The following is a 14,063-nucleotide window of genomic DNA, read 5'->3' as shown; positions in this document are numbered from 1 at the left end:
TACATTGTTGGAGTGACGCTAAGAAGTGGGTATTCAAATAACTCTTCATTTTTTCAGAAGGAAAGCGCTCCTGTTTGTTTCACGAGGGCAGCAGGCCACTTTATCAGCGAGCTTTCTACTCTCCCTGTACCCTGAAGCCATTTTCACTCCTCCACTCTTTTGACTTTTCTACATCTGAGCACCTCGAGCCACAGGGGGGAGTCCTGAAGTACGCCTGCTGAGAACAATTTGACCCTCTTCACTCTCCTTAGCGCAATGCAAATACTCTTGATCTGAGAGGAGCTGGCGGATTTGAGCAATATGATAATTGCTCCTCCTAGCCCACCGACAGCCTGGCAGAGTTTTTGGGCTATTTTTGCAGCTCCTTGCTCATTCCTCAGCTGAGACCCGTAAGGTGCCTGCAAGTACACACAGGGGAATACGTCAAACTGGCCAAGATGTATCACCCAGCTGCTGTTTCATGGCAGGAATGTATAACCCCAGTCTTTTACTTGCAATTGAGTGCATATATTATTAAAATAACATGTAAATGGGTCTGGATTTCGTGTTTCACCTCACGTAGCTTAGAAAAAAAGGGTTGTGTCACATTTTACTCTTTTTTTATTTGATGAAAAAAAGCAGGAAAAACATGACACCACTTAGTTCCACAAGGCGCCAAAAATAACCCCATTCCCTTTTAAATCAGACACCCCAATACAAAGATCAACATTTGCTTACAAGGGAAGCAGAAGCTTGTCTAGATTAGTATCCAACAGAAAATCCCAGCAGTGTTTGAGACCACACATGCTGCGATGTCACGGCAAGAGCTAATTAAAATGCGCCCAGCGTCTGTTGTTATGCAGGGATCATATGCTGGAGCACGCGTCTTCGCTGAATCTCCCATAATGCCTGCTGTGACGTTTCGCTTTCCCCTAACTACAGACTGGTTTCTAATTGCTTGCCATCTTTTTCTTTTAGGCACTGATGGCGGTCTGTGCGGCTCAGTGGTGCAGCCAAGTGTGGCTGAGCATGACAATCAAGCGATCAGACGAAGCAACAGGGGGTCCAAAATCACAAATTGTGAGAGAAAAGGCTCCACAGGTCTATATTAGGACATAGTGGCCCTTGTAAAAAAGGGATAACAATATGAAACACGCCTCGGTGAAGGCTTTGATATTACAATAAAACAGGAATAGAAATCAGAATCAAGGCGGAAATGTGAACAGACAAAAAAAGACATGATGTTATTCAGCTTTTTTTTGCCTTGGTGTTGAACTGCATACAGTACAGAGTTGTCCCGATACCGATAGCAGTATCAGTATACCGATAATACCGATAGCAGTATCAGTATACCGATAATACCAATAGCGGTATCAGTATACCGATAATGAAGATAGCAGTATCAGTTTACCGATAATACAGATAGCAGTATCAGTATACCGATAATACCCATAGCAGTATCTGTATTCCGATAATACCGAGAGCAGTATCAGTATACCGATAATACCGATAGCAGTATCAGTATACCGATAATACAGATAGCAGTATCAGTATAACGATAATACCGATAGCAGTATCAGTATAGCGATAATCCCGATAGCAGTATCAGTATAACGTTAATACAGATAGCAGTATCAGTTTACCGATAATACCGATAGCAGTATCAGTATACCGATAATATCGATAATACCGATAGCAGTATCAGTATACCGATAATACCGATAGCAGTATCAGTATAATGATAATACAGAGAGCAGTATCAGTTTACCGATAATACAGAGAGCAGTATCAGTATACCGATAATATCGATAATACCAATAGGAGTATCAGTATACCGATAATACAGATAGCAGTATTAGTATAACGTTAATACAGATAGCAGTATCAGTATAACGTTAATACAGATAGCAGTATCAGTATACCGATAATACCGATAGCAGTATCAGTATAACGTTAATACAGATAGCAGTATCAGTATACCGATAATACCGGTAGCAGTATCAGTATAACGTTAATACAGATAGCAGTATCAGTATACCGATAATACCGATAGCAGTATCAGTATACCGATAATATCGATAATACCGATAGCAGTGTCAGTCAATGCAGTGATCCAATTTCATAACCAATTAGCCCCTGGAAAAATGTAATCAGATCAGCTAAAATATTGTGTGATAATTACAAAGAAAAACAGTGTGGTGCTCACAGAGAGTGTTATGTTAGTCAAAGCCAGCAAAATGTAAGCAATCAGTGTATTTCCACCAATATTATGTACGTACATTTTTAATCGCACGACTATAGGAGGGGTATCTGGTATCAGTAAATATTAAATCCAAGGTGTCGGAATTGGTATTGGGAAGGTAAAAATGGTATTGTAACATCTGTTTTGGATAAGCAGTATTGGTATACTGATAGCAGTATCTGTCTCTGATACCACCTAAAATGTGATATCTGGTATCGGCTAATATCCCAGTCAATGCAAAGATCAAATTTCATAACCAATTAGCAAATTAGTTTTAGGCAAATTATTGTGTGATAATTACAAAGATAAACAGCATAGTGCTAGCAGAGAGTGTAATGTTAGCCAAATGCAGCTAAATGTAAGCAATCTGTGTTTTTAAACCAATATTATGTGTACTTTTTTATCAAACTAGTATAGGAGGGGTTCTCTGTATCAGCAAACACTCAAGTCTAGGTATCGGAGTAGGTATCCGAAAACGTAATAGAATCTGAACATTTGTATCAGACCAATACAATAGCAGTATTGGTATACCGATAGCAGTATCGGTATCAACCTTTGACACTGCGTAAAATGCGAGATTGGGTCACAGGCTAGTATCCCAGTCAATGGAAATATCCGATACCATAACCAGCCTACCAAAAATCAACTGGTTTCAGGTAAATAATCGTGTTATCATTTACAAACATAAACGTCATGTCAAGATATCGGGAAGGGAATAATGGTATCGGAACCTCTCTTGTTCAGTATGTTTGACAGCTGCATTTTAAGGCAGCTGAGTATATATGACAGTTGGGGTATTGGGCAAGGTGTAGTTCAAGGAGAACCTACAGTACATTCCCCTTTCACCCTCTGATACTGCAGTTTGTATGTCTAACAGTGAAAAAATAAAAGGTTAAATCATGTTTTTAAAAAAAAACACCATCTGCTAAAGACACCAGCACTGTAGGCCAACTGCCATGGGAGCATCCAAAACAGATCACATACTCCAATTGGTCGGTATAAAGCGAGCAGTCCCTGGGCCTGAGGTCAGCTTGTTTGTACTCGCTGACCCGCGGTGCTGGGAGCCGAATCTGGCCAGCAAATAATTGAAACAAAAAAAAGGTGTTTGCAATGTGGTGTAGCTGGCTGTTGGAGCTTGGTACTCAAACAAAGTCTTGTGGACATAGTGGATGGAGGCCAGGGCAGGGGAGACGGGGGCAGATGGCTTCATCATCAGGGACTCTTTGATGTCTATTCACGGCATCAAAGACAACGAAGCAAGCTGGAGAACAGTGAGCATGAAAGTATGAAGAGATAAAGCTTTATGTATGTGGTGGTCCGACACGGAGTGTGAGACGGTGATAAAGACAGAGGGAAAGGTTTATGAGTCATTATATTTAATGTTGGCAGGGCTGAATGTAACATTCTTTTTTAGTATCGATTAGCCATTTATTTGCAGATTACTTGTATAATCCTTTTATCTGTAAGAAGTCAAGAAAAGAGAGGAAGAGAGCTCATCCCAAATTTACAGACGTCTTCACATTGTACTGATATAGATAGATAGATGTACTTTAATGATCCCAAACTGGAAAATTGTGGGAAATATTCATTTTTAAGTGTTATAAAATGCTGATCTGCACATTTGAAAGGCTGTAACCAGGTGATGTTTGACCATTTAGTTCAATATATATCACCCAGTTATCAAAAATGTAGTAGAGTAACTTTCTGCTTATTGAATAATTGATAGTTCCAGCAATAGATACAGATAAATGTTAGACTTTTATAAAGACATGGAGAGCATAGATATGGGTATATTGATTCTTAAAAGTCTGTATTTTTAGAGCTGTAATACATCCAATTAATCGATCAGTTAATTCTCCATCTTATCACGTAATCCATTGATCTGTAATATGTCCAAAAAGGAAAACCCTTATTATTGTTTGTTTTGTCCAACACTTAAAAATTGCCGCAAACTTGGGTTGAGACATCTATGGGCCCCTCAGGATCAATGATCAGCATCATCTTGCACCATTATTGTGTCAAGGCTTGTTTTTGTTCTTTGCCAAATCCTGCCAGTCTGAGCTGTGATTAGCCAGGACAAATAGGTCAAACAACTACACCTGTAGTACCAAGTATTTTTGGTACCTAAACCCATCAAAGAAGTTTTGGTGCCCAAACCTAACTAAAGACCTGTTTGAAGTTGTGCAATGATCACAGTTTGGTTTAGTTTAAGCACTTAAACTGCTTGTTAGGTTTAGGAAAAGATCTTGGTTTGGCCTTTAACGCAAGTCATTGTGGAACACATTCCCGGTGTCCTGTTTCACTCCTCTCCTTGGTTAAACAAATACATGGATCTGTTGTTAAAACATTTACCTTGCGAAAAAAGTCCTAAAAGCACACTATGGGGCTAGCCAATCACAGCACAGTAGTAATAGCCAATCAGGACACAAAACCGTAGGATTTGGTGGACTGTGAAAAAAGAAAGCTAGCTTTAGCTTTGATGTCAAAGTATTGCTTTGCCAAACTTCACAGAACTGGCTGTGTACCCTTCGTGTAGTTGTTTTAAAACAGCATCAATTATGACTTTATTGTCAAATTCATTGTTAAAAATTCTCTGTTGATTGACATTATTTTTTACAGCAAGCCCTGGAAGGACCTGGAAGAGCGACATAATGGCCATGCTTGTGTCTTACCAAGCAGAGTGAGGGAAAAGCTTTGGCCACAGCTAACATTTTCCATGTTATCCTTCTCCTCAGAGAGCCCGGTTCCATGTTAACGCTGCACTTTACATCTCCGAGCGTATGACTTCATGCCCCCTGAGTCTGCCACATGCCAACAGTCCTATTCTTCGTGCGCAGCCTATTGAAACACCTTGAAATGCCAAACCCAGGAGGCACAGTGAGAAATGACATATTATACTGTTTGCAGGTGACTGACAGGAACATACATTTATTTGACAATTAAATTGGAAGGCAGTGTTGCGGCTGTTGGTGTGTTGGCTGTGCGTGTGTGTGTGGTTTGATTCATGTATGATATTATTATTAGAAAGCCTCTGTCTTTCCTGCGTGGTGGGTGGGCGGGCGGATGTGCACAGGGCTGACAGAGGCCTGCTGTGAGGAAGCTGCTGCCTGGTTGGACCCAATCCAGAGACTGCATCAGCGGGAAGGCCTGAGGGGCGACTATGTAATTTAAGAAGTGTGCATATTGATAGACACGTGAAGAATTAAACGGTGGCGAAATTGCCGACCGTGGCCCCATTTACTCTGTGGTTGGTCCTTTGTGGCGCTGATGTTGTACTTGGCTCAACACCCCTCGGTTTCTGTGTTATCATGGGAGCTCGTGGTATCTCAAAGTCAGGGATGGAGACTGAAATCTGGACAGTAATGATGGAAAAAAGCAATTTTGTGATTTGCTAACGCAGAACTAATTGAAGCCATTTACAGTGATCGAGCAGTGTGACTGGGCCCCCTGTGGTGTCGTGGTGCAGATGGAGAGTGCGATGGAAGTTACAGCTGGTGGGACTCCACTGATAGGAGGAACTACTTTCCCATGAACTGAGGGTGTGGATCAAAGATGCAGGGTTACATTTGTGGGGCCTAAGCTCTGATTGGATTTTTTTATTGTTGTGCGGCATGTTTTTTACTCAGCCTAAATAATGGCTGCAAAGGAACCATTGCGTTTCGACAGATGTGGTTGCAGTAAAAGCCCGAAAGAACAGCAATCATAGCCCCTCCCATCCCTTGTGTAGTCCCTTTGCTCTGCCCCTGCTACTGGAGCATTGTAATTTTCCAGTGGACAGCTTTTATGTCCTTACAGTGGCAACTAAAAATGAAGCAAGTAAAGTAAGCAAAGCATGGCATGACTTAGTTTACTCATTATTTTAAAGCTTTAAAAAGTTGGTAACCGCACCATAGGTCGTGTGTCTGCTCTACTTGAACGTGAAGAAGCAGATATCAGAGGGCTTGACGTGCCTGGAAATGTTATATTGATGATACTGATGTGAAAAGTATCCGCAGGTCCACAACAGTTCTCCTGCCCGAAGTGCAACGTGTCCTGAATACATAACATTACCGAGTGTGTCATTTTCAGCTAATAATAACTTCACTAACGTCATTTACGGTTAAATATAGGTACAATTTAAATTCAATTGTCAAACTTTTCACTTTAACAATTAAGTTAATGCTAATAGACGATGACGGTGTACATCAACTGTGTTTTTTCAGAGGAACCGGGGACAGGAAGTGTTAGTCAGTAAGTTTAGCTAAGATTGTTCTGTATCTTCTTGGACATTTGTGTAGCATCAATTTTAACATCAGACAAGAGATAAATGTATTTATCACCAAGCTCAGTGAACATATTTTACAATCTAACGCCATCTTTTCCTTTTGGACAAAGGGATCAGGCGGTAAGTTACTGACTCATGTACAGTATGGGTTTTTGTAACATGGACACTATTTTTATGCTAATTTAGCCAGAGCAAGCCCGTCTGAAGAGAAGATTATAATGGATAAAAGCAGACGGTTGGTTAACACTAGGGCCGCACAACATTGCAATAACTTTTTGAAATGAAAAATATACAGTATATTGCGATATAAAAAAAAGAAGAACATTTTACCAGATAATTGAGTTTAATGTGTACATACATACAATTAACAAAAATATATCTTATTATTTGGGAGTCTAATTTCTTCAAAAAAAAACAAATCCCCTGCTTTGACTTTTACCACACTTTGTTCAGCGACGACAGCCACATGAAAAAGTAGAGAGCTCAGGAGGAGCGACACATTTTTGTATAAAATAAATACAAACAGACTTGTGGGTTGCAGCTGCATTCCTTATACGTAATGTAATGTCATTTATAACAGTGTTCAAATGTATGTTTAATCAGCGTGAAAAGCACGGTGACGAACTTTTTGAACAGAAGGTCACCGTCTCCTACTTCCTGTCGGCACACACGACCTCACGCCGTGCGTGCGCTGCAGGTGTAGCTGCTAAAAGGAAGACACTCCGCGGCACGTCTGCTCCGTGAACGGGCCGTTTATGTATCCCGGTGTTGGATAACGGGAGTGAAGTCAGTGAAACTCAGCGGTGAGTGCACTCACTGAAAAACCACCTCGTGAACTGAAAGCCTTGATCATCCAATCTGAGTGTGAAAGCAGCAGCTGCAGCGTCGCATGCTTATTTACAGTGTGCAGGCAGGTGACACACAGACCCAGGTCACTCTGTGCTCTACTGAGGGGCTGCACTAATATGATATCAGACTGACTTTTCCTATAGATGAGTCTAAGAGTTGTTTTCGTTTTGCACCGAGCAACAATAACGTTTCAGTTAATTTGCCTCAAGATCGCACGTCCTGCGATGTGACTATTGCACATGCACACATTGCAATTGCTGTTGTTAACGATTTAAGCATTTTGGTGCTGTTGAATGATGAAGAAACTCAACTCAATTTTAATGTGTAACTCTGGGGGCGAAGAAAGACTGCGAACATGTTCCGAGGATTAATCTTTAATTCTAATGAAAAGATGAGCTGTTGCTGCTGTGTTAGCTCGTGAGTGTGTTTCCGCTGAGGTCGCGTACCCTTGTGTTTTTTCCCCCAACATCACAAAACCAGCCTGAGGTCTGCCGCCACCCCAGATAACCTCCCCGACTTCTGAATCCACTCGGAATGAGTGCGCATTGCAACACCCCGCCCCTCCTCCCCGCGGTCCCATGCCATTACCAGAGGGGGACAGAGCTGACACATCTCAGAGTCCGCAGAGACACAGCCGAGACCCGCTGTGCCAGGGGAACTGCGTGAGTCTCATAATGACTCGGTTTCAAAGGAGATCCTGCCTCTCCTGCCACAGCCGTGCAGGGCTTTTGATCTCCCACTCCCCTCTTCCTCCTCCCCCCTCCCCTCACTCTGCTCTGTTTTCTGAAATTCTAATTAAGAGTAGAGACGGAGATGATGGGAGTGAAGTTACACACCCCCCCTCCCCGACGACACTGTGTTTGGGAGCCTCTCACTAATTTATGAGGCCTCACCTTTTCAATTGAAATATAAAAATCAATACGCTCTTCCTCTTTGGCGTCCAGAGGGGAAGTGTACAAACTAATCGCCCCGTCCATCGATCAAAGGGGAATTATATTAATGAATGTAAATGAGCTCGGCCCTGTCTGGAGAGGTTTAGAATTGTGTATGATTTGTGTTACATCGGAAATTGGAAACAACATTCGATTAAAGTCTTAAAGGTTAAAGTGTGCAAATCCTGCCTGGATTAATACAGGAACAAATGAGACGGGCAGCTTTTATTGTGGCGGTGGTGACATTTATACCTGCGTGGATCAAGGAAGTTATATTCAGAGAGAAAGAAAGTGGATCGGATCTTGTTTCTGCCTTTTTCTGAATTTTTTTGTTTGATTTGGAAAATAACAGCAGTGATTAAAAGGCACAACAAATTAAAAGTAAAAGTAAAAGTTTTTAATTAGTTCAGATCAAAACAGGAAATAAAAGCGTTTGAGATAAAGCTCTTTTTCAGATGCCAAGGACCCATGTGCATTCGCATGACCCAGAGTCTCTTTACTGTGTGCTCGTTACAGTTTTGTTTTGGCAGATGTTTCCGCTGCTTTGTTTCCTGCATTCTCATTAGACGCGGCAGCTTTCATTATCAACATGCAGGTGCACAATGCAAACTAAAGCATCAATAATTAACGGATTAAACTTTTAAGCTGGTTTAGCGCAGGGGTACGTGGTGTGCCACTCAATGGCGCTAATACAGAAGTAGCAGACAGGGAGGAGAGACAGGCTGGTGAATTAGCATCTCGTCTCATAGTTCCTTTGTGTCCGCGCAGAGGTCCTTACCTGTGGTCGAGGATGCCCCGTCACCAGGCAGGTGAGCTCCAGCGTCTCTCCCTCTCTGATAGTGTAGACTCGCTCCGTGTGCCTCTCCTCCTCCACGTTGCAGGCGTGCCCTGAGTGTATAATGCGCACCGTCGGAGGGGCTGCGGAGGGAAGAGAAGCACAAGGCGCGTTAGCATTCCGGTCATTTCCGAAGGAATGAGTAGTTTAGCACAACAGATGGCGTATTGATTAAGAGGCTGTCTCACTGAAAACAAGCAGCGTGGCCACGTTTGCACGGCGCACAACAAACCACAGACATTTGTACAAGAAGAATCAAAGAATGGATTGGCACTTATTTTATAGCATTCGCATCGGTTACACTGCACGTATATCAAATACAAAGAGGAGGAAAGGTACTGAAAGTGATTCACTGCCTATCAACTGTGTAGGTTTCATTAGAAGTAACATGTGAGAGAAGCTTTCACAGGCATGTGGCACTAACAGAGCTCGAGCTGCCAAGTGTGCTGTCAAGCTCTGCTTAAAAATAGTGTAAAATAAGTTTTATTTCTCTTATCATCATTAGTAGATCTTTTGTTTTTTTAAGCAGCATTCATTAGTGATAGAATGTCTTTATGTATGAATGCAGGTGAGTTAGTAGCACAGAAATAACTGAAAAATCATGCTACTACTTTGCACTACAAAGCAATGTCAGCACAGTGACAGTTCATTATGCAACCTGAGCATGCATCAAGCCTTTTGACTTGCTCTTAAAGGCACAGTAAACACAAAGAGTTGATCCCAACACCAACAAAAGCTTAAAATTAGTAACAAAAGGAAGCAATAATCAGGCTTAGTTATTGACAAATGAGTAATATAGTGATAAAACATGTAAGTTTGTAATGCTAAATGTAATGTAATTGCATTAACATTACAAACATGTAACAAATGTTACAAATAAAAACATGTTACAGATGCGTTTCAGGATGTTGACAAGCTGTGGGTCTATAGTTTCTATTTTAATCACAAAAGCTGCCAAGTCTTCATTCATGTATGAAGATCATAGACTGTATAAAAAGATGGACGACATGACATCTCCCTAAAAGTGTATCTCTATCGCCCCCTGCTGACTGGCTGCAGCATCGGTCATAAAGCCCGCCTCCTCCATGTTAACAGATGGGACATGAGTCAGACTATAAAATTAAAACACACCAAATACATTTTTCTCAAACATGGTTTCTTCTGTAAGTCCAAGTGTTCATGTTTCTGACAAGTTGAGTTTTAATTGATGATTGACAGCTCTGTTGACAAATACGGCTCCTGCAGTCAATCAGTTCTGGATTAGCAGAGTAGAGGAGGAACGGTGAGAGGAGACGTAACTAAAACTATCACTACAGCCATTAAAGTTTACGTACATACCGTTAATATCTGCTTCAGACCAACACAAGAAGCTGTTCTGCTGTTGACTGAACCGACCTGAGGGATCTTTGCTGGTTTGTCGGTAAGTTAAATGTTTGTTTTGGATAGCTGATCTCTACAACGCAGACTCTGGCTCCAAATGCTCAAGAGGGCAGCGCCCTCTCCGGGGGATATTTTGGCTTCATTCTTGTACAACAAGGAGGTGGAGAACCGTCATCCATCTTTATATACACACATTTGCATAAGGAGTGCTGAAGGATTGTTTTTCACACTTTATTTGACATTGACATATTTTGAGGTATAACTGTTCTTTTGCTCTCATCCTGTCGTTGCTCTTGTTACTTTTGTTTGCAGTGTCTTGCTCCTTTTAGTGCATGACACAATGAAATAAACTAACTTACTAAGTAACTACAGCCATCGATATGGACCTACACTAAATTTTGTTTGATTAGAAACTACAGTTGGGGCCCTAAATGCATCCAAACTGAGTTCTTATCTTGAGAAGTGCTCAAATCTTGCTTCCTTTTTTGGGTCAGCATTTGACCTTTTGCCCTCGACAGAACTTGCAGGCCTTTTCTGAAGCACCTTGGAGCCGCAGTCACACTGAATTAGACTTAATTTTTCAGAGGAATAAATTACAGTTTGGGGAGGACAGATTCAGTAGTTATGCCGGAAGCGTACACCAATCATTATCACTCCACTTTGATTCAGACTGACACTTAATTTGCATCTTCACCAAATGAGCCAGTGTAAGCAGGGATAATTCAAATGCGGTGTCAAGTAGATGACCGACTGCAAACAACTGGAATTAGGCGGAATAACAAGTTATTCCTCTCTCTTTAACTTCCTCTTTACTTGCTGTGGAGTAATTACAAGCTGGAGGGGTGTCATTACTAAATATTGTATGTGTACATACTCTTAAATGCATCACTAATATTTTAACAACCTACACTGAATTAAAAAATAACAGTAACGACTTCTATATGAAGTTTGAATTTTAACCTCAAATGTTCTCATCCGTCAGCAGGCCATATGGAGCGTGGGTGTCCACGTTTTCATTGGTGGAGATCTCGTTTTGGAACAGAGCTCATCATTTAGCACATTGATTTTAGCATTTCCTAATGCTATGCAATTAGGGATTTAAAAATGACCTCTGCATTCAGCAGAACAGGCGCACTGCAGCACAAGTTCAAGGCAGGGAAACTCTAAACTAGCCACAGCTGCCTTTCCACAGCTGTAATTACTGCACTGGGCTTTCTCTGCACCATCAGCTGACCTTTGTGGGACAGAAAGGACATTTCAATCTGTGTGCAACCCCAGCATACTTCGGGACACGAGTGCCGGGGGTTAAAGGGACAGGAGAAACGAGTCACGGCAGGTAAACTACTCTGATCCACTGAGCTGTGAAAGCACGTAACCGACCCCTGACAATACTAGCATCTGTTAGCATTTATTCCTCTCCAGCTTACATGATTAGTGAAGAGGTTTGGGATGAGATGATTTAGAGAGCGGATATGATGAGGAGGAGGGGTACAAGTTGGTGGAGGAAAAAATCCAGCAGAAATCAGAAGGAGCTGCAGACCGGCTTCCTTTCATGTTGGAGGAGCAGCTTCCTGTGCGGGCCTCTCCTTCTCGGCAGACTCAGACCCGGCAGCAGTTGTACCTCTATGCAGGCTGCGATGCTAATGAGCGTAGCGACGCTCCCTCCCTAGCGCTGCGGTGGGACTCTCAGCCAGAGTGTGGCCTTAACCACGCGCTAACCGCTAACCCCTCCCTGTTAGCGACCACGCTGTTTGTCTCATTTAGCTGAGTATGACACTGAAACACTCTGCAGACTGATGAACACTGATTCGTTAGCTAACAGGCTACTCATAGAGCCTTGTCGCCGCATTCTAGCTCTTACCCTTCATTGTCTTTCTCTCTATCCATTTGGTGAAGAATACACTGGTGGTAAACTCCATAGGGGCGGATAAGGGCTTGAGAAATAGGCTCAGTGTAAAGGAGCTTCACGCAACGCTGCCACTTGAAACAAAAAAGGCTCAGAAACAAGACCCCAGGGCACTAGCCGAGCACTGTGCTAATGCCATTTACTCCAACGAGCCAGTATCTCCGCAGCATACTATCAGTCCTGGAGGGAAGCAGGGAAACACCCGTAATTAATGATCTTCTAGTGCTATAGCTGCTACTGCTGCTGCACACACACACACACACATGCATAAACACACACTTGTGCTTTACGCAGACGACACCGAGCTTACAGCAACAAAAGCAAATAACCCTCTCTTAAGCGTACATAATGAGCAGCACAATGTTCTCACGGTCGCACATGTCCTCGCACAGCCAAGACATGCTCACTTGGCCCAGAGCGTGAACTGAAATGGCTGTCATTAGCGCATAATTTCATGTTTGTTTAGACTTCATGAAAGCAGCATGATACTCGGCTGAGAGTAAGCACTCATAATATTCAGAGGATGGGAAATGACACTTTGATGCTGTATGGGTGGAGTGGAGCGGGATGTTAACCTGCTGACAGGTTTCAGATGAAAGATGTCCCGGCAGAGGGGATGTGGGGGAGCTGTGATAGCAGGTAAGACACGTCAGGTTACATCCTTCAAAAGCATAACTACATCCCAAACAAGTTCAGCATGTGGACTGGGCTTCTGTCTTATATACTGGAAATGATTTGTTTGAGGGGAAAGTGTTGCTGACTTTTCAGTCAGTCCACCAAACATGAACCACAATGTGGGCCAATAAGCAAGTAAGGTTATCCATGTTGTCTTGTATTTCTTTTCTGACTGTCTTGCTTTAATCAGTATACTGCCGTTCAAGTCGGACACAGTGTATTCCGATACATTATATGAATACAAGTAAGAATAGGACACAAAATGCTCTGCTTTAAGTAAAAGTACGATAGTAGCTGTGAACATGACACCAGGATGATAAAGGTGCCACATGTGAGCTATAGATGGAATATGACCTGGTGTTTTGGTGCAGAACAATGAACACAGAGGTAGAATAAAAAAAAGTAGTTAGCTAGGAGCAGCAGGACCCCTGCTGTCGGGGAACTTAAAGAGAATAAAAATAAACAATAAAGAGATTAAAAAATGATACAATACAAAATATGTACAATAATTGAATGGAAGAGCTGTACAGTATGTGCAGGTGAGATTACATTTTTTTTTTATAGTCCGACTTGTCGACAAAAACTTTGCAGTGTACCTTTAAACAGTTTAAAAAAACTTACCGATTCCAACACCTAGACTTGAGAATGGGCCGAAACTGTACACTTATTATACCCAGTGTTTTATAGTTTTTGCAGTACATACTTTGACATGAAAATAAAAAAGAGTTGTGTAAAAGTAAACGGGTCTCGCTCTCTTCATGTTCGTGTTTGCGAGCACGGGGGGGTTGTGTGTGTCTTTGAATAATAGTCAAATTTATCCCAGTAAATATCGAATAGTATTTCTGCTTGGTGTTGACTCGGCCTCCAAATTCCCCAGATCTCAATCCAATCGAGCATCTGTGGGATGTGCTGGACAAACAAGTCCGATCCATGGAGGCCCAACCACGAAACTTACAGGACTTAGAGGATCTGCTGCTAACGTCTTGGTGCCAGATACCTCA

General features: G+C 42.1%; 1 protein-coding gene across 1 annotated transcript in view; it reads right to left on the bottom strand.

Moving 5' to 3' along the window:
* LOC138613419 (MAM domain-containing glycosylphosphatidylinositol anchor protein 2-like) overlaps window positions 1-14,063 on the bottom strand; it is a 194,982-nt gene that overhangs the window by 122,439 nt on the left and 58,480 nt on the right. The window contains exon 2 of the mRNA XM_069687090.1: window positions 9,045-9,184. Within this exon, the coding sequence (XP_069543191.1) occupies window positions 9,045-9,184 (140 nt within the window). The remainder of the gene's footprint in view (window positions 1-9,044; window positions 9,185-14,063) is intronic.

Source organism: Semicossyphus pulcher, unplaced genomic scaffold (assembly GCF_022749685.1).
Source record: "Semicossyphus pulcher isolate SPU_LCO1_2020_fin unplaced genomic scaffold, fSemPul1.0.p SCAF_11, whole genome shotgun sequence".
NCBI lineage: Eukaryota > Metazoa > Chordata > Actinopteri > Labriformes > Labridae > Semicossyphus > Semicossyphus pulcher.
This window is presented reverse-complemented; position numbering and strand designations above follow the sequence as displayed.